This window comes from Herpailurus yagouaroundi, unplaced genomic scaffold (genome assembly GCF_014898765.1).
Source record: "Herpailurus yagouaroundi ecotype Mexico unplaced genomic scaffold, PumYag 355, whole genome shotgun sequence".
In the NCBI taxonomy this organism is placed as follows: domain Eukaryota; kingdom Metazoa; phylum Chordata; class Mammalia; order Carnivora; family Felidae; genus Herpailurus; species Herpailurus yagouaroundi.
This window is the reverse complement of record NW_024412572.1, coordinates 6,877,150-6,899,582: the sequence shown is the minus strand read 5'-3', so window position 1 is coordinate 6,899,582 and position 22,433 is coordinate 6,877,150. Positions and strand designations below refer to the sequence as shown.

General features: G+C 36.1%; 1 protein-coding gene across 13 annotated transcripts in view; it reads right to left on the bottom strand.

The window, feature by feature from the left end:
- The window catches only part of ERC1 (ELKS/RAB6-interacting/CAST family member 1), a 520,536-nt gene that overhangs the window by 377,861 nt on the left and 120,242 nt on the right, over nt 1–22,433 (bottom strand). For 6 of the 13 annotated variants that reach the window (XM_040462885.1, XM_040462876.1, XM_040462881.1 and 3 more), the window contains exons 5-7: nt 20,589–20,744; nt 19,245–19,337; nt 15,540–15,707 (exon numbers count right to left, since the gene is read on the bottom strand). In XM_040462885.1, coding sequence (XP_040318819.1) covers nt 15,540–15,707; nt 19,245–19,337; nt 20,589–20,744 — 417 coding nt within the window. The remainder of the gene's footprint in view (nt 1–15,539; nt 15,708–19,244; nt 19,338–20,588; nt 20,745–22,433) is intronic. The other 7 variants (XM_040462883.1, XM_040462887.1, XM_040462890.1 and 4 more) reach the window with 2 other exon arrangements.

The window sequence follows — 22,433 nt, the reverse complement described above, 5'->3', positions numbered from 1 at the left end:
TGCATGGATACAATAGCTTGTTTACTAGAACTCCTATCTTGGCTTTGCCACGATTCACTCCTTTCTGATTCTCTGACCACAACTTTTCAGTTTTCTTCGCTGGCTCCTCTGTCATTTTCCCCTCCTCACATCTCACTTTATATAACTTCCTCTGGAGAAACCAATTCAATCCTAGGCTACAGACACCACATCCATTATGACAGCTTCCAAATCTTTATTCCTAACCTCAACCAGTTCTAAAACCCTGAGATTTTAACAAAATATTCTACTTAACCCAGATTTCCACTGAATATTTAGTTTAGACTGAGATTTTGGAGTGCCTGAGTGGCTCAGTTGGTTGAATGTCTGACTCTTGACTATGGTTCAGGTCATGATCCCAGGGACAGGGGATCAAGCCCAAGTCAGGCTCTGTGCTAAATGTGGAACCTGCTTGGGATTCTCTCTCTCTGCCCCTCTCCCCCTGCTCACACTCTAAAATGAATAGAATAGAATAGAATAGAATAGAATAGAATAGAATAGAATAGAATTTTTTTTTAGAAACTTTTCCTTTAAAGAACCTTTAAAGATCCCCTAATGAGGTCAAACATTAATGTAGATAAAATCTGATGGTGTTTATTATACTACTTTCTGCATTTCTTTCTGTATTTGGCAGTATTTCATAAACTTTTTAAAAATTACTAATCTAAACTCTGTATTTTAAAGCTGATGAGGGGCACCTACGTGGCTTGGTCAGTTAAGCATCCAACTTTAGCTCAAGTCATGATCTCGCAGTCCGTGAGTTCAAGCCCTGTGTCAGGCTCTATGCTGACAGCTCAGAGCCTGGAGCCTGCTTTGGATTCTGTCTCCTCCCTCTCTTTGCCCCTCCCCCACTCATACTCTGTCTCACTCTGTCTCTCAAAAATAAATAAATGTTAAAAAAAATTTTTTTTCAAGCTGATGAATCAATGCCCAAACTAAGTGATTTGCCCAAGATCACTAAGTATAATTTCCTATCACCACATTTCTCATTAATCTCATCTAGAACGGAGGCTGAATGAAGGACGCTGGACCACAAGACTGACAACACCCACAAGTAAACGTTTTTTTAAAAGGCTATTTTGGCAAACAGCATTGAGCTGTTTAAAGCCTTATACCTGACAAAAAGTTGAAGAGCTCAGAGAAACATCAAAAAGGCCAAGGATGTAGATGTGCCTTTCCACAGTACATAGTTTATTTGTACTTTACTCACGAAGACACACACACAGAAAAGTTGCAAATTTAGTCTAAAAAACCAATGTCAATATTGTCTCCACCTGAAAATTCATAGTAAAGACAACACAATAACAACTACACAAAGTATATAGTAATAAGCTATATTCAGCTATGTAGCCTCAGTAGAAATGTTAATGTTGGTCTCTGCAAATCTGATAATGCAGGGCAGTTGGCCAATCTAGTTCTTCTACCCTGACCCCTCTAAGCCAACATATCTGTAACACTTCCTTATTCTGGTACCAGACTAAAATTAAGTAAACCTTATAATCGTGCCGGAAACCCTTAGAATCACAGAAAGAGACCATTTCCTCATTGGAAGGACCTGGTAAGCTTACCTGATTGAATCTCTCCTCTAAATCCTGGGTCTCTATATCCCTTTTAAGCAGGCTTTTCTAGTATCTGAACACCTCCAGTAAAACTGAGGTACACAGTTCCTCTCCAGAGGCTGCCCATACTCTGCTTTTACCAGGCATAAAAGCTATCTCTTATCCAGAAGTTTTAAAAGAAAAGAAAAAAAAAGAAAAAAGGCTTTTTCTGTACTTTTATCCACTGGCCCAAGTTCAGCCCCTTAGGCCAGATGCTCTTCTCCGTAATAGCCATTCAGATACATGCAGACTATCATGTACTCCCAAGAGCATTTCTTTTCCAAGCTACCCTTCAACTATTCCTTAATATGCCATGATTTCAGACTCTTTGCATCTAAACATGCTTAAATGTGCCAACATCCTTTAAATCACTGTATCCAGAACTCAATATTTTACGTCTGATTACTTTACCCTTATATCTAGGCACTTTCAAAACAAATGAAGATTGCATATGGTTTTTTGTTTTTGAAGGGGTTTTCTGGCAGCCACTATACAGATGCTTTTGTCAGTTTTTATGAGTTTGGTAGGTTGATTGATTGATTGATTGATTGATTGGGCTAGCTTTTTGTTGGAGAGAGGGAGAGATAGAAAATTAACAATTTTTACAGTCATCCTTTTAAATTTTTATCCTGCTTGGTTTAGCCCATTACTCTCTTTAAAGATCTTTTGGAATGCTGAATTTCTTATCTAATATGCACATTACCCATCCTTCCTCCATATTTTTTTCCATCTGATTCATTAATAAAAATATTTAACAAGGAAGAGTTAACATTCGAGGGATACATAATAAATACTACCAGAAATTTTTTTTTTAATTTTTTTTTCAATGTTTATTTATTTTTGGGACAGAGAGAGACAGAGCATGAACGGGGAAGGGGCAGAGAGAGAGGGAGACACAGAATCGGAAACAGGCTCCAGGCTCTGAGTCATCAGCCCAGAGCCCGACGCGGGGCTCGAACTCACGGACCGCGAGATCGTGACCTGGCTGAAGTCGGACGCTTAACCGACTGCGTCACCCAGGCGCCCCACTACCAGAAATTTTTATGTAAGTTAACATACATCATTAAACATCACCTTTTGGGAAAAGTAAATTTAAGGTTATGAAGAAACCTAATTACCATCTTATCCAGCTTCCATTTCTCCATCTTATTTACACTGCCTTGCCAGTGCCTTGAAGAGGTATAGGTCTACTACATTTCTCATATACTCCTGATCTTCCAGACTGGAAATCCTAGATATAGGATAATAAACTATAAGATATATCTTATATATCTTACCAGATACAAGAATAATATAAAATTAGCCTGAGATGACCTAATTTTTTTTTATTTTTTAAATGTTTTTATTTATTTTTGAGAGAGAGAATGCAAGTGGGGCAGGGGCAGAGAGACAGGGGCAGAGGACCCAAAGAGGGCTCTGCACTGACAGCAGCAAGCCTAATGTGGGGCTTGAACTTGTGAACCCCAAGTTCAGGACCTGAGCCAAAGTCAGATACTCAACTGAATAAGTCACACAGGTATCCCTGAGATGACCTAGTTTTAATGTTGACTTTCAGTAATGACCATTTCACCTCAAGATCCTTCAATATTCCATTCTAAAATAGCACTTAGGGGGCAGGACACCTGGGTGGCTCAGTCAGTTAAGCGTTCGAATTTGGCTCAGGTCATGATCTCACACTCTGTGAGTTTGACCCCAAGTCAGGCTCTGTGCTCACAGCTTGGAGCCTGGAGTTTGCTTCGGATTCTGTGTCGCCCTCCATCTCTGCCCTTCCCCCACTCATGCTCTGTTTCTCTCTCTCTCTCTCTCTCTCTCTCTCTCAAAAATAAACACTAAAAAATTAAAAAAATAAAATAAAATAGCACTTAGGAAAAAGCTTAGGTGCACAGAGGTGGCAATCCTCTTTGTTCTCTTGTTTGAAAATCATAGTGCCATTTGCTCAAAGCCAATCTTAAAAACTGCTATCATCTTCATGATTCCTAAATGATAATCAAGAACTGATTAGTAATTTAATTTGCACCTGGGATTTAAACTGTCCTAGCCAAAAACAAAACAAAACAAAACATTTTACAGCACTTTACAGACTAAGGACACTTAAAATGTAGACTCTGATTCAAAGGTCTAAAGTATGACTCAAGATTTTGTTTCCATTAAGTTCTTAGGCGAGTAGACACTGCTGATCTCAGAATCACACTTTGAATAGATCTCTTGAATACTTTCTTATAATTTCTCTTCTCACACATCTTGGGTATTCATTTTCATTTTTCCACTATTAGAATATACAACCTACTCTTTTCAGTCCTATGATATTCTTCTGGATGGAGAAGACAAAAGCAATCTAGATGCAGAATTTCACCTGCTCTATCATTTAGCAACCTCATACCAACAAGGAGAAGCAAGTGACAAGCTCTACCTTTTATGATCTTTCTCCAAAAGTCTTCACTTTTACTGGATAACCTTAACTAATTTTGGAGTTCTGGTATTAATGACACTATCGTTGTTAGGTTTGTGCCAAATTCTTACATTGATATTTGATTGTTTTTTTTTCCTACTTGTCACATTAATATCCCTTTTCTACTATTGTCTCTTGAATCTCACCCATTCTTTGTAGAGACAATTTTTTCTTTTTAGCAGTTCTTTCTATGTGATCCATAGGGAGTAAACTCTCAGTCTGTGGTAGTCTGGGAAAAAGTCTTTAATCTACTTCGAGTGATAAATGATAGTTTCACTGGCTTCAGAATTATGAACTGAGAGGGCACCTGGGTGGCTCAGTCGGTTAAAGATCTCTTCTCAGGTCATGATCTCACGGTTCTTGAGTTCAAGCCCCGCATCAGGCTCTGTGCTGCCACCTTGGAGCCTGGAGCCTGGTTCAGATTCTGCATCTCCCTCTCTCTCTGTCCCTCCTTCTCTCTCTCTCTCAAAAATAAACATTTTTTTAAAATTAAAAAAAAGAAAGAAACAGGAGTTGTCTAAGGTTTTCACTGAACTTTGAAGGTTTTACCCTACCATATTCTCTCTTGCTCCTATTGTTGCTGTTGTAAAGCCTACTGTGGGCCTGTTAATCCTTCATAGGTAAACTATCTTTCCTCTCTCGTGGCTTTTGTTCCTTAATGTTTATTTATTTATTTTGAGAGAGAGTGAGAGTGAGTGGGGAAAGGGCAGAGAGAGAGGGAAAGAAAGAATCCCAAGCAGGCTCCACATTGACAGTGTGGAGCCCAACACGGGGCTTGAACCCACAAACCATGAGATCATGACCTGAGCCAAAATCAAGAGTCAGACATTTAACAGACTGAGCCACCCAGGTACCCCAAATTTCTGGTGGCTTTTAAAATCAGTTTATCTATGGTTTCATTGTGATTTTTGGTAGGTGAGGATATCTTCCTGCTCAAGAATTATTTGCTCCTAAACAGAAGGTCCATTCCTATCATCTGGTCAGAAATATTCTCAGCAATTATCTCTTTTAAAATTGCCTCCCATTTCCTCTATCCTCCCCTTTTGAAACTCCCTTATATATGTTAGATTTCTATTTTGACAGACTTCTCTTTAATTTCTATCTTCTTATGTGTCCTATTGCTCTCCGGATAACGTCTCCTCAGATATATTTTCCAATTCACTGTCTCTGCAGCTCTACTTTGCAGTTTACTACTACATTGTTCTTCCACTTTAGTTATTACGTATTTCTTTTAATAGTTTTAATTAATTTATTTATTTAAGAAAGAGAGAGTGCATGGGAGGGGGAGAGAGAGAGAAGAGAGAGAGGGAATCCCAAGCAGGCTCCACACCATCAGCATGGAGCATGATACAGGGCTCGAACTCACAAACCATGAGATCATGGCCTGAGCCGAGATCAAGAGTCAGATGCTTAACTGACTGGGTCACTCAGGCACCCCTAGTTATTATATATTTCGTATCTAAAACTCTGTTTTGTTCTTTAACAACCTGCCTGGTATTATGCACAGTGTTTTGCCCTTTGTTCATGTTTTAAATCCTTCCTTCATGTATGTAACAAGGTAGTATTTATTGAGTGCTATATGTGCATGCACTAACTCTCATAACATTCTAGAAGGTAATGCTATTCTCACAAATGAGGAAACTGAAGCACAGAAAGTATCAACTTACATTAACAAGTAACTGGCAAAGCCAAGATTAAAAGACACTAAACAACTACAGCTAGTGTTGCCCTTTATTACACTGCTCAGCTTTTACTCTCAATGGTCCTGAAACAACAGCCCAATAAGTTGTATTTTTTTTCTTCCATTCTAAAGAGTGCTCCTATGCTTACTTCTCCATCCTTTAGTTTAATCATTTCATTTATGGTCTCTTTCTATTATCCAACGTTCCTAAGGGTCTAATCATTCTTATTTGTTCTTACTTCTGATATTGGTTCAGAATAAATTCCATAGGTGATTAACTAATTTGGGGTAGTAAGTTCATTCTAAGCAGGGCTCTTACCTGTGGGAATCTGTGTGGACTAGGCTGAAATCTATGTTGACAGCAGCTATGCATATTCAAACTCAAAGCTCATGAGAAGACACCTTTCCTCCAACTCTAAAATCAGATAAGTCAGTTTCTCATATTGTCAATTAATACTGGTAGGATTAATTTTTTTCTAATCCACTTTTTCTCACAAAACTCCTAGATTTACTCGGTTTCAAATCTGTACCCCATTTAGGGCCAATGTCCGTTCTCCACATGTCAGCATTAAAATATAAGCCCCTTAGTTACCAAAAAGAATAACCCTTCAGAACAACTGTAGAGTCCTTGTTGACAGACGCTCGGTGTTGGAAGGGATGAGAAACAACAGAGACATCTGCCCTGTCAGAGAGATAAACCAAACAACTCTGAGAATCAATGTGGTAAATACACCATACCCGACATACCTCACAGTAGTTACACAGTCAGAATTACTGTTTTCACACTTTCATCAACTTGGAGAAAGAAATAAATTACTCAATCTTCAGTTCACTTAAAACTATCATTGACCCATGCAAAGTTCTATTGTGCCTTATTATTTTTCCATCCACATCCAATATCCATTCCTCCATCAATATGCAGCCATTCTAATATATTTAATATGTAACTGAATATGCATTAACTTAAAAATATAGAGGCTTATTTTTATACATATTTTTTAACTCATATGAATGCTATATACCTCATTCTCTTACTTCTAAATATATATATATCCATGACCTTATGATTACTTCTAAGATCACTGCTTTTGACTTTTACATAGTATCCCATGGTATATACCCACTATATTTTACTTATCCAACCCCTCTAGAAATAACCGTTGGGGCCGCCTTCAATTCCTTGTTCTACAGTGACACCCTTATATGTTCTCCTGTGAGCCAGTGGGAGCCAACTATGCCCTATACCTTACAAGCACTGAATATTAACTCAATTTCTAATTTTTACCAATTTGAACAATGGAATATATTTCATTGTCTCCAAAATTGAGGATCCCATGCTATATTTATTTGCTAACCCTTAGGCTTCCTTGTTTGTTAATTGCCTACTTAAATCCTCTCTCACCCTATAGTCTCTTTTTCTTACTGATTTATAAGCATTGTTTTTTTATTCTATATTCCAATCTTTGTTATTTTGGGAGGCAGTGAAAATATCTTCAAATCAGTCACATATTTGTTAACTTTGCCAGTAGAGTTCTTTCTTGAATGGAAATACTTAAATTTGATGGCGTCATTTAAAACGTATCTTAAATGTATCCTACCTAATATACATTTTCATTAATTAGGCTTATAGGTTTCCCTTTCACACTGAGGTCTTTAATCAATATGGAGTCCACTGTTTTATCTGGTATGTGATAGGCGGCCAATTTCATTCTCTGTATGTCAATTTTCTAACACTCTTTTAATGTGCACTAGTTTATGATGGTCCCATCTATATACACGTCTAAACTCTCTTTTTTCCCACTGGTCTATTTGCCCATTCCTTTGCCAGTACTACACAATTCCAGGGTGAATATTCAGGTTGGTTTATGGCTCTGTGGTATATTTTCAAATCTATTAAGGCAGATCTACCCATCTTTTCCTCTTTTTCTTCACTTTAATGTTAGTATAGCTTTATTTGTCAACGTAAGTTTTAAAATTTTTCAATTGTGGTCAAATACACATAACATAAAATTTGCCATCTTCACCATTTTTAAGTGTATAAGTCAATGGTGTTCAATACATTCACAATGCTGTATTACCAATCTCCATAACTCCCTTCATCTTACAAAACAAAAACTGTTCCACTTAAAAAAAAAAAAACCTTCTCCATTCTCCCCAGCTCATAACAACCACCATTCTCCTTCTATCTTTATGAATCTGACTTTTCTAGGTCCCACATACAAGTGAAATGATACATCTTTTGTGACTTGTCCATGTAAAACTTAAAGTAAAATGAGTTTCTAAAAAAATACTGCTGAGTATTTTCATTGGAATTGAAAAATATGTAAATACTATTTTGGGGAGAACTGATATCTTACAGTATTAAATCATACCACTTATTGATAACAACAGATCTCTGAATTTATTTCTTTTTCCTTGTATCCTCTTGTAGATTCTTGGGCTTTCTTGCTTCTTCTACTTTTTGGAAAACATTAAATATAAAAAATGATTATTTTTTAATGTTTTATAAAGCTCTCCTGGCAAGCCGAGTCACAGGATTTAGAAGGAGATAGGGTTGAGGCTGAATACCATTTTAATTTTCTATAATGATTACTGTTCATGTTTTCTATTAATTCTTGAACCTACTTTGTCACATTTTCCAGAAATGTATTCTTTTGTTCTGTCTTTATAAGCTTATCAGAATATAATTGCTTATAAATGTCTTTTATTATTTTTAAATTGTATGGTGCTAGTAGTTCTTTATCATTCTGTAAGAGACATTCCTATCTGATTAGCCTTTTTAAACAACACTTAGTTTATTTTATCCTCTACTGATTGCTTACTTAGTATCTGTTACCCTCCATTTTACTGTTTCTTTGGTTTTGTTATTTTTTTCCTAGTTTCCAGACTTATATACTTAGCTTATTTGCATTTATTCTTTATTATTTTCCAATAAACATAAAAACTAGACATTTCCCTCTAGATACTAGAGAATTAGTTGTACCCCACAGATTTTCTTTTGCTTTCTGTTCCAGTCTCCTTCAACCCATGGTCATTAAGTAGTATATTTTCAACACTAATTCAAAAAGATACATGCACCCCTATGTTTACTGCAGCATTATTTCCAAAAGCCCAGATATGGAAGTAATCTAAGTGTCCATCAATAGACAAATGGATAAGGAAAACATGATATGTATACAATGAAATATTACACAGCCATAAAAAGGATGAGATCTTGCCATTTGAGACAATATGAATGGGCCTAGAGAATACTATGCTAAGTGAAGTAAGTCAGACTGAGAAAGACAAATACCATATGATTCCACTCCTAAGTGGCATTTAAAAACAAAAAAATGAATAAATAAAAAAAGCACAATCAGGCCTATAAATACAGAAGACAAACTGATGGTTGCCAGAGGGCAGGGGAGTGGGGGGTTAGGCAAATTGGGTGAAGGGGAGTGGGAGGTACAAGCTTGTAAATATGGAATAAATATGTCACAGGAATAAATGCACAGCATAATGAATACAATGATATTGTAACAGCAACATAATGGGACAGATGGTAACTATACTTGTGGTGGACACAGCATAACATAAACAAATCACTGAGTTGTACACCTGAAACTTAATGTAATATTATGTGTCGATTATACTAAAAAGTACTACATTTTCAGATTCCAAATTTATTTGTTTTATGTTGCAATTCTTCATTACTGATTTTTTTTTTTAATTTATTTTTGAGAGAGAGTGTGTGAGTAGGCAAGGGGCACAAAGAGAGGGAGACACAGAATCCAAAGCAGACTCCAGGCTCTGAGCTGTCAGCACAGAGCCCAATGTGGGCTTGACCTCATGAATCATGAGATCATGACATGAACCAAAGTCGGACATTCAACCGACTGAGCCACCCAGATGCCCCTTCATCACTGATTTCTAATTCTGCTACACTGGCGTCAAAGAACACAGTCCAGGTGACTTTAATTCTTGGGAATTTTGACATATCCTCTGTGGCCTAACACATTTGATTTTTATGACTATTCAAGAAGTTCTTAAAAAGTGTTTTCTATATTTGTTAGTGCAATATTTTACAGAATACCTATTTGAGCTTATTAATGTTACTGAAATTTCCTGAATTGTTTTTTACTTTTGTTTCTTTGATCAAGCTCTGAAAGCAATCTGTACTAATGAGCAACTGCAACTGTTGGTTTCATCTATTTCTCACCACTGTTGTTTTACACATTTAAAGACAATGTTGTTAGATGCATAAATGTTCACAATCATCTTATTTTCTTGATCTACTGCTCTTTTTATCAGTACATAACATCGCTCTTTGTGCTTTATAACTTCTTTGCCTTAAAAGATAATTTAATTAATGTTAAAATAAGTGGGAGGGTATATTTTCTTGATAAACCTTTTATTTTTTAAATTTTATCTTTTTTTTTAATTTTTTTTAATGTTTATTTATTTTTGAGATAGAGAGAGACAGAGCATGAGCAGGGGAGGGGCAGAGAAAGAGGGAGACACAGAATCCGAAACAGGCTCCAGGCTCCGAGCTGTCAGCACAGAGTCCGACGCGGGGCTCGAACTCACAAACTATGAGATCGTGACCTAAGCCGAAGTCAGACGCTTAACCGACTGAGCCACCCAGGCACCCCAAATTTTATCTATTTTTTATTTTTAATTCTGCTATTTTTTTGTTTTATGCTTAACTCTTATTGACAGGATATTTCTGTATCTTATTTTTTAGCCCAATTGAGGTCTGTATTTTTTTAAGTTTATTTATTTCTTTAAGTTTATTTATTTATTTTGAGAGAGAGAGGGAGACAGTGCAAGTGGCGGGGGGGGGGGGTGAGGGAGTGATAGGGAGGGAGATAGAGAATGCCAAGCAGGCTCCACGCTGACAGCACAGAGCCCAATGCAGAGCTTGAACCCACGAACTGTGAGATCACGACCTGAGCTGAAACCAAGAGTTGGATGCTTAACTGACTGAGCCACCCAGGCACCTCGAGGTCTGTATTTTAATCTACGTTTAATTCATTGCATATATTGCCTTTCCCATATTCATACAATTTTGGCCAACATTTTTGGTGTCTACATACCATCTTGTTTCTCCCCATCCTCACTGCCTCATTCTTTTCTATTCTCCACTAGATAGACTAAATTTTATACTGAACATTTGAAATTTATACACTGTTTTTATTCTCCTAGTATATTAACAGCAATACTTAACACTTATGTTTTCCTGGCATTTTCTCAAGTTTATCATTATTAGCATCTCCACAAACAAGACACGTTCACCACTGTGAATGGTGCTAATTCACCACTGGAGTTGGGAGACTGGTGGTGGTGGCAGGGAGCCCCCCAGATCTGAAAGCCTCTGGTATAATAATATGTACCTCTACTCTGCCAACACTCTTTCTCTAAAATGATCTTCTACTCAGGTATAGAGGGAATGAGAAGGAAGAAGGGGCACTCAGAAGCTAGACAGGCCATCTTCACAAGCTCACTTGAATACCACACCAATGTTATACTGCAGTACCTGCCCCCACCACTACCCCATGACTCATACCTGGCTAAACACTGCTCACAATGGTATTGGAACAATGATCCACCTAGAACACTGGGAGAGAAACAGTCACTGAAAAATATCCCAAACCACCACATGATGCCAAATCCTCCTTTATTCTGAGTTGTTTCATATATACACATATATTCAGATTCCACACAAGGAGGCATTATAGCATTATGATCAAGAACATAAGTTTCGGAGTTTCAATTGATCAGACTCTGAATCCCAGGCAGTAAGTCATGTAACCTCCATCTCTCCAAGCTTCAGTGTGCCACCTATAAAACATTATGACAATTCTTATTTGCTAGAAGATTACTGTAATGCTAACTAAGAAAATGAAAGAAAGTATACACCCCTGCATGATACGCAGAAAGCATTTAATGTTAGGTATTATCAAATATGTTTTTTAACTAGATTATCTCTCAAATGCACTCTAGCCCTAAGGGTGTATTACTAACTCTAAGTATACTGGGGAAGTCAAAACTCTAGTTTGAAGAGCACAGCATATTGGGGCGTTTGGTTGGGAATGCAAGCAGAAGGTGCATGTCAAACAACAATGCCTAAGCTCCAGTGCCTAAACATGCTAGAGCCTGGGCAGTTCTTTACTTTGTGCTGGATGCTGAGTCTGACCAACTCTGAAAGAAAAGCCACTTCCTATAAACTGTCAGTAAGAAATGGATGATACCATTCACCTATAATAAACAGAACTCTAGGGACGCCTGGGTATCATCTGATACTTGATTTTGGGTCAGGTCATGATCTCAGAGTTTATGAGATCAAGCTCTGCACTGAGCATGGAGCCTGCTTGGGATTCTCTCTCTCTCTCTCTCTCTCTCTCTCTCTCTCTCTCTGCCCCTACCCCGCTTGTGTGTATGGGCATACTCTCTTTCTCTCTCTCAAAATAAACATTAAAAAAATAAAAAATAAATAGAATTCTAAAATTAAATGTTCTGGAAAAGAAAAAAATTGTATTACTTTGAGGCAATAAGGCTTCCATTATTTTAACATACTGATAAAATCAGCTCTGCTCATTGAGAACTCAAACAAAATAAATTCATTGTAAGGTCCATGGTACGTCATCAAGACTCAGAAACAAGAAAGTGGGCATAAAATAGAAAATTTCTTGAAAATATTATATTATAATTTCCTGAAAGTCCCAGGGTATTAGTGAGAGTGGCCCCAAGTGCCAATCAAAAGCAATGTGCTAATTTAAAACTTCATGTAACTCTCAACAATAAAAACAACAATCCTTATCTTACCTAATCCATACCATTAATCTGAGGATCACATAAAACAACAGAGATCAAATAAAAGTGCTTATAAATATTTAAAAATATTTGAAATCCACTGACATTTAATAATTCCCTCTAAATTCAGAGGAGAGCTACATAATTAAACATCTATTCTAGCCACAAAAACCTTAGGAAGCTGGTACTATCATTATCCTCATTTACAGATGAGGAATTAAAGGATTAAAGAGGTAAAGTAATTCATCCAATATCACATAACTAATGAACACAGACAGTTGCATTTCAAATTTAGGTCTGACTCCAAAGCCCATGCTTTTAACCACTATGTTACTAGATCCAGACCACTTCTGTGAAGGTTAACAGATTAGAAGAGATGTTCATAAAACAGGAGCAATTCCAGAGATACTATATATATTGTACACTGCCCATCACAAGAGGGCCTCATTCCCTGGACCATGAACAGGAAAAAAAAAAAAAGAAAAGAAAAAAATCAGGTCTTTTCCCATATCCCCATTTTACTTTAAGGATTTTTAAAAACTCCTTGATCCATGTTCTTTTTCACACATGCTTAGTGATGTGAGCATTAGATCAAAGTCCAAGACAGCTGAAGAAATGAGAACTAGATCAGTTAAGAACAAATTACAGAAAATATATGAGAATTTGTTCAAAGAGCTGGTTCAAACTGCCTTTTATTGGGCTCTCATGAGAAAGATGCTTTGGAAAAAGTGACCCTGGTCAAATGTCACCAATGTAATTTGAGAAAAAAAAGTACATGCTAACAAATAGGCATATCACATTCATACAATCATTCTAGATTCAAAAGGTAAACATTAGCTTTTACACTGTCACCCTTTTGGATGAGATAGTCATATTTGAGCAATTTGTCCTAGTAACTTATAGGGGTAATCACTGAAACTCAGTTACTTCCATAATGGCTAAAAACAAATATAAGAACCATTCAAGAATGACCACAAATAGTCTTTAGTCTCTATGGTACAAGAAATCAATCACGAGCCCATCTGTGTGAGACCTAGCGAATAAGAACATTATTTGAGAGGGGTACAAAGAAAAGGATGGATTGCCAAGAGGAAAAAGTAATTTATTAGACTGTGACAAGCTTTTAAATGTTTGCATTATCATTAACCAACTGCCTGGTTCTCTGATTCACACACTTGCCACCACCAGCCAATGCTATCACAGTAGAAAACTTGGACGTAGGCTCACCTCTAAAACACTGGCACCCTCTTCTGACCTTTATGCAGTACTGCATGCACACCAGTTACTGGGGTGAAAAATTCTAATAAAGCCATTAGTAATTTTGCAGGTAACATTTTCCAGATAATTTTATATTTGTAATTCCCTGGATGAACATAAAATTAGCTTCATAAACATATGAAAGAGCATATCTTCTAAACAAAGTTTATGCCATTGAAGAGAAAACCAACTGTGTTCTCTTAATATTTTCAGAGATTATATATTAGCTGATTTTATTACAATAGCAATAATGATGACAATAACGAATAGACAAAGATTTTATTGCGTGCCAGGCACTAGGCTGATGAGGCAGACACTCCTACTCTTGTCATCTTACAGAGGTGGGGAAAGTGAAGCACAATGAAGTTAAATAACCCAGGATCATGTACCTGAGAATAAGTGGTAAAGCTGAATTTCAAACTATGGCCCTGCAGCCAAAACCTAATTTTATCCAAAATATCCCTGTGAGGGAAAATGAAGTTATCATGATAACATGAGACATGACTGAAATAGAAACAGTATAGGTTATAAGGAAAATTACAAACATATCATCCAAATCCCTCATTTTCAGCGAAGTCCCAAACTGTACAAAAATGAAATATTACATGAAAGAGTTTTGGCCATTTACCCATTCCTCCTCACTTGAAGATTCTCAATCTTCTGGGTCTATGTTTTTATACCTTCTTTTTACTCCTAATTCCTCTTTTCCCTTTTCCCTAACTAAGCCCTTATTTACCTATCTGATTCTTTAAATGAAAAGAAAAAAAACTAATCCACATTGTATGCCTTTTCTTCTATAAAGCAGAACTACTTGGGGCGCCTGGGTGGCTCAGTCGGTTAAGCGTCCGACTTCAGCTCAGGTCACAATCTCGCGGTCCGTGAGTTCGAGCCCCGCATCGGGCTCTGGGCTGATGGCTCAGAGCCTGGAGCCTGCTTCAGATTCTGTGTCTCCCTCTCTCTCTGCCCCTCCCCCGTTCATGCTCTGTCTCTCTCTGTCTCAAAAATAAATAAAAAACGTTAAAGCAGAACTACTTACCTATTTCTACCTAAATTCCCTATTTCACTATATCTTTAAAAAAATATTTAAGACAGTAAATCAAAATAACATCATCAATTCCTTCTCTTTGATCATTACAATTATGACAGATTCTCATCTGTATGGAATTATTTAGGGTATTCCTACCTAAAATCAGGGCTGAAAAACTAAATAATCTAAGATCTCTAAAAATAATAACTTTATTTTCAAACAGGAAATGAAGGCACATCATCTAACAATCTATTATTCAAAACAAGATCTAAAACACTTCTAGATTCTGCAGTTTGCCTACATAAAGCTATTCATTATATCAAAAATTAAGAACACTTAATAATCTAAACACAGGGTAACCAAAGTCACTGTCATTCACGACTAGAAAATTCACATGGGTCAGAACAAAATACTCATTTAGATTTCTTTTTAACAACTATCGTTACATTTCATAATGTTAGAAGCACAAACTTAGGGAACGTCTAAAGAATTAAAAACATGCACAAACTGCACCAGATTTAACTTATTAGATCTAAGAACTGAAACAAGATAGTTACATTTTTACTGCAGTAACTGATCACACTGCTAAAGAATTAATCATTACATCATTCATATCTCCCAAATCTAACAAAAACAGCACAGGTAAAGGTGCCAAGGAATTGGCATGTGAAAGGTGCCAAGGAATTGGCTCCTTGAAAATTCCAGAATTCATTTTACCTCGGTCTGTAGGATGGCAGCCCTTTGTTCTTTAGCAGTCAAGGACTCCTTCAGCACTTCAATGTGTTGCTTACTGTCTGAAAACTGGTTTGTGAGTGTTTCTAGCTTTGTCTGTAGGGCTAGTAGTTCTGTGTCCTTTCTGGACAGCTCCTGCTTCACCTGACCAATCTAGAGGAAAAAACAGAACATTGTAAGTAAAAAAGAAATGAAACAATCACCTCTGATCTGAATCTTTTTGACAGATCTGAGTCACAAAATACTAACTATAGCATTAGTTTTATGAGAAAACACAATTTATCTTTTTGTATCACCTAATCTTTGATAACCACCCACCACAAAAAACAACAACAACAACAAAAAAAAAAAACCAGGTTTTCAACAAATAGGGATATCCCAGTTTTCAATTATTGTGTTTCCTAAATACTCTTCAAAATCTCTTAGAAAAAGAAGAGACAGAGAAAAATCCCAATTCAATTAGACTACTATGAGATAGCAGGAAGCACCTGAATACTATTGTGCTGATCAGTTTTCATTTTATTAAGTCAGACCTCTTAAAACATAAAGCAGGATTAGTGTAGATGTAAAACAGAAGGAAAAAAGAAAACCTCCTAGCATTGCCATTTAAAGCGAAATTCGAAAGCTGCTGCTAGTATACTTTTTATTTTTTCATTCACAAACAAAAGTTTACATAAAATCCTTATCTTAAAAAGCCACCATTAGTGTTTTAAGGCATTATAAACCTGTGCCTTTTAGAAATCACATAATTTTGAGGAGTTACTGACCTAAAAAAAGATTCCACCAACAAAGTTCTATCATCTACAACACGTCGTATGAACTAAATGGATAAAAGTATATGACTTAAATGCATAAAAGCTCAGCCATAAGAATCTACATGTGTAATTTGAATCTGAATTATCTGACAGAAAATCTGTAAGTCAAGAGGTGTCCATTCATTCTCCCATAAATTTCTCATCTTAACTTTAAAAAATTTTTATTTCAAACATCTCATTTACATCTAAGAATTTTCTAAATAGTCTGTTATTGTAAATGTACAACAAATAAACAAAAATCAGAATTGCTTTTACATTCTGTCTAGTGCCTAGCAAGGTAGCTAGCTGTGCGCTAACAGATTAATGACCAGAAGTATAAATCCCATAAGAAGTCCATAATTTATTTCAGTATTACTGATGAAACGAAAAGTACTTTGTATTTTTTTACATCTACAGAATCTGTACTATAATAATCTGAGGTATAAAGGACAATTTTGAGAACAATTTCACATGAGGAAGTGTGAAATAAATATTACTTTAATTAAAATTAGACTTTTGGGATGCCTGGGTGGCTCAGGCAGTTAAGCGTCTGACTTCAACCCAGATCATGATTTTGCAGTTCATGAATTTGAGCTCCATGTCAAGCTCTGTGCTGACAGCTCAGAGCCTGGGGCCTGCTTCACATTCTATGTCTCTCTCTCTCTCTCTGCCCCTCCCCCACTCATGCTTTGTCTCTCTCTCTCTCTCTCTCAAAAATAAATAAAAATATTTTAAAAATAAAAAACAAATTAAAATTAGACTTTTAAGGAGCACTAAAAATTAATTTCTAATTTACTCTTCTTGCTTAGCAACAAGACAAGCCTTTTCTCATATGCATGAAAATTCTATTTGCAGATTTAATTAATTATTCATTCATTCAACAAATATTTCTATATGTTTATTGTATGCAAACTACTATAGGATACTAAGAATGTCAGTGGAAGATAACTGTAAATGGCAGCTATCTTCATCCTGTAATATACAGATGTACCCTGAGTTACCACATACTGTAATGCTGTGGCATCTTTCATGACATCCCTTTCCTAACAAAAAACACATATTAGTATTTTTCTATCCTTAACATACAGGTTGCACTAAAAATACACTTATGGTATGAATTGATTAGGAGAAATGTTTAAAATTTTATCACTTCCTCAGCTAAAGAACTATTACGGCTTAAAGATTACTCAAATTTCCAACTACTTCCAATCATGTGATTAAAAATAAATATAAAATCCTTGTTTCCTCAGCATCTACATTTTTAAATGATCTTCAAATATTACTATATTGACCATAAAGAATGAAAAAGGAAGAAAATATTCTAAATGGAAAGCAGAGTTTAGAAGCACACATTTTCAATAAAAGTTAGGAGCACAAGGCTTTGCAATCACACCTGAGGATAAGTATGTCTTTGAGTAATTACCTTTCTAAGTCTTGTTTTCCTAATCAGTAAATGGAGCAAGTAAACTAATGTTACTGTATTTAGACATTAAATAAAATAATGTATGGAATGTTGTTTGGTATAACAAAGAAATATTTATAATAGGTAAGAAAAAAAAAGTAAAGTTATAGATCAACTACTCCTCTAGATAATACAGTTACTGTAAACCAAAACCAAATTAGTCCCTTTTAGACAAAATATGTCACTTTATTATCTGTATTATAAAGTGGTCCATAAATAGCAAAATATCAAATTAGCACAAGTTTTGTTTTGTTTTGTTTTGTTTTGTTTTGTTTTGTTTTAATAATGCTGCATTCCTGTCTTATCCCACAATTACTTTCAGGAGCAGTTTTTCCTGACATTTGTGTGACATATGTGCACATGGCCTAGCCACAGAGCAGTAAGTAGACTGAAGAGCTTACCAGCATGGGTTCTGGAATCAGACTGCTTACATAAAAATCAAACTCTGCCTCTTACTAACTATATTTCTTTTTTTTTTTTTTTAATTTAAATTTTAGTTAACATACAGTGTGATACTGGTTTCAGGCACTAGTTATATTTCCTAAGCACCACTCTGTTACCTCAGTTTCCTCATCTATAATTTGGGGGTGATAATATACCTACCTTAGCAGGTTATAAATGCTTACATGTTAGCTACTTTATTATTTTTTTATTATATTTTGAAATGGAATTTAAGTTCTTTAAACAGAAGATTAAACTAGATTTAGACACTTAAAGTATGTTTCATGCTAATTCTAATTTACTAGATAACTCTAAATAAGCAAATCACTTTCTATATATCTGTTCTAAAAAAAAAGTAACATCTGTTGTAAAATCACCTAATGGTGACTTAAAGATAATACATATGAAGTTAAAGCACTTTACTCAAGAATTTCAAATTCTATGAGAGTCAATATTAAAAGTTCTCATCACAAGAAGAAAATAAAATTGTAACTATGCATGGGTACTATGTAGGATGTTAACTAGACTTACTGTAGAGGTCAGATAGATATATCTCAAATCATTATGTTGTACATGTATCAATTATACCTCACTTTTAAAAAAAAGAATTTTAAATTCAGATAAACACTACAACCTAGAACATCTACATATTCTTATACCAAAGAAGAGAGATCATCATTCATATAAACAGCAAGTATCTACAAAAGGAAAGGACTTAAGAAAAAACAAATTTTGAAGTACAATCCATACAGTGACAAAAGCAACAATAAAGAACCAGATATAGGGCTTCCAGAACATGTGAAGGCTCACTGCACACAAAGTGACATATGGGTCAAACTGGTGAACATGAGTCGGTTAAAGAGCAGAGCAGGCTGGTTAGTGCTAGTATTGGGCAAAGCTGCCAACCAAAGAGAATGAAAGTATAAGCCACCCAGAAGCCAGAGCCAGCAGGGTCCCACTGTGGGATCACTGCTCACAAAGAGTAAATCTTACGGCAAAGACCTCAGCCTGAAGACCAGCCGCTCTCTTTTTCAGCTCCTCCCCTTGAGCCTCTTTCGAACTTAGCTCCTCCTTCAGTTGTTCTACCTGTCACGACATTGTTATTCTTTTTCACTTATGTGTCAATTTAGGTATTATCTGCTTTTCAGCCAGAGCAGTAACTGGAAATGACAATAATTTAAATAACACAATCAAATCTGTTCCCTTAATTCCCTCTTCAAAGCACCCTAGATGATTCTCTATTTTCATTCACAGGATTTTTTTAAATGGACTCAAATGTACCCATCAGCAAATGGTAGGCAGAAATTATACTGTAGCATATTTTGTTCTCAAATCAGCGTGAAAAATACAAACTAACAGAAAGTTGGATATGTGAATTGTTAAGTTCTAAAATTAATATAAATTGTCAATAGTCACTGATAACAGATTCTTAAAATAATAAAGGAATATTTTACAGACTTTTATGCCAGGTATGGATACCACAGCAAGAAATTAGAAACAGGAGAGGGGGTTAGAATAATGGTGTATCATTCCTTTATAGTTTTCTGTTCTGAGAAACTGGGGAACTAATACAATTGGGATGCAGGAGGTATTTATTTTCTAGCTAATATTTTATCATCACAATTAGGTTTTTAATTAAACCAAAACAAACCTGGCAAATTGATAGCCGTAATAAACTAGATCTTCCAATTTGCCTAAATAGGTATAGAATCAAACTAAATGGCTTTGGATCTAAGGAAAAAATATTGTGCCTAGTTAATACATATGAACTGACATGTCTCTCTGGTATGTATCCTACTATAGATATATCAGAAGTACACATGGGAAACAATAAACCTGATACAAATGGATCTTTTCTAGGGAACGGACCAAAGGGCCTTCCTTTTTATGTAACTGTATTTGAAAGGAAAACATGATTTAAGACATTTCAGGAAAAAAAAAAAAAAAGGTAGGGGGACTGGGTTCAGCCTCTCAGGGTTTGACTATTAAACTACAACTACACAAGAGGTAAAGAACTTGGTGTCTCATGTTGTGAGAAAAACTCAATTTGATGGAATTTATTGAATCACTTCTGAAGTACTAACAGATATAAATGTTAAACTGTGACAATACATATCAGCATTATACGATGAATAATTTTCTTTTAAGGGAAAACTTGAAATAACTATATCAGTAATTCTGACTTTAATTCTGGGAAAGTCAATTCGAAAGAATTATAAGTCTTCTTCCCTGAAGTTTGATAAAACAATGTGAAGCTCTTCATCATCACTAAGGAAACAGAAATATGCATCAACTTCTCAAACCTCTTTTAAAAATTACAGTATCACACACCATTACCTTATTTTTCATAAATTTAGAATGGCTCCGATAGACCTCCATTTGTTTCATTTCTTCCTCCCGTTCTTCAGTACTCAAGGCTCCATTTGATTTCAGCATCTGAATTTCCTCTTCCAAGTCTCGGAGTCCACGCTCCATAGAGGAAATTTTTGAATCCTGAAGACAATGGAAGATTTAGACATTATTCACAAAGAATCAGAGAAGTTGAAAATCTCAGTCTTTACAGATGTTGGATTTAATAAAGATAAATATGCAGAAAAACTGCTGTCTAGCAACTGGTGTCTTGCTTCTAAATTAATATATCCTTTATGGCCACTTAGGTGAAAGGAAGATAGCTCGTATCTATAATATCATTTTTCCTCTGTCTCCTCCTCCAGTCTGCACCCTTTTGTTTAAAGTTGAGAGTATACGGGCACCTGGGTGGCTCAGTTGGCTGGGCATCCGACTTTGGCTCAGGTCATGATCTCACAATTCGTGGGTTCGAGCCCCACGTCAGGCTCTGTGCTGACAGCTCAAAGCCTGGAGCCTGCTCCGGATTCTGTGTTTCCCTCTTTCTCTGCCCCTCCCCTGTTCAAACTGTATCTCTCTCTCAAAAAATAAACATTAAAAAAAATTTTTTTAAATAATAAACATTTAAAAAAAATTTAATGGAGCCCACCCTCTCAAACCCTGCTGCTACTTTATCAACTAAGATTATGTAATATTCTAAATACTTGGTTGTCATTTCAACAATCTTCACGGCATCTTCACTAGGAGTAGAGTCCATCTTAAGAAACCACTCACTTTGCTCCTCTATAAGAAGCTACTCCTCATATGTTCAAGTTTTAGCATAAGAGTCAAGAAACTCAGTCACATCTTCATGCTCCACTTCTGATTCTAGTTCTCTTGCTATTATCTACTCCATTTGCAGCTCTTCTTCCACTGAAGTTTTGGACCCCTCACAGTCATCCAAGAGGGTTGGAATCAACTTCTTCCAAACTCCTGTTCAGGTTGAGATTTTTACTTCTTCCCATGAATCACAAATGTTCTTACTGGCATCAGGAATGGCAAATCCTTTCCATAAGGTTTTCAATCTACGTGGCCCAGATCTTTCATAGGAATCACTATCTATGGCAGCTGTAGCCTCACAAATATATTTCTTAAATAATAAGACCTGAAAGTCAAAATGACTCCCTGATCCATGGGCTGCAGAATGAATATTTTGTCAGTATGCATGAGAACAACAATAATCTCTTTGTACATCTCCATTAGAGCTCTTCAGTGAGCAGGTGCATTGTCAATTGAACAGCCATATTTTTAAGGCAATCTTTCTCTCTGTAGTAGGTCCCAACAAGCGGGCTTAAAATATTCAGTAAACTATGCTGCAAACAGATGTGCTGCCATCTAGGCTTTGTTTACAGAGCACAGCCAGAGTAGAATCAGCATAATTCTTATGGCCCTCAGAGTTTTTGGAATGATAAATGAGCACTGGCTTCAACTTAAATGTCACTGGCTGAGTTAGCCCCTAAACAAGAGAGCCAGCCTATCTTTTGAAGCTTTGAAGCCAGGTACTGACTTCTCCTCTAGCTATGAAAGTCCTAAATGGTTTCTTCTTCCAATAGAAAGCTGTTTCATATAGGGGTGCCTGGGTGGCTCAGCTGGTTAAGCATTTGACTTCGGCTCAGGTCATGATCTCATGGTTTGTGGGTTCAGGCTCTGCGTCAGGCTCTGTGCTGACAGCTCAGAGCCTGGAGCCTGCTTCAGATTCTGTGTCTCCCTCTCTCTCTGTCCCTCCTCTGCTTGTGCACTCTCTCGCTCTCGCTCTCTCTCTCAAAATAAATAAGCATTAACAATTTTTTAATTAAC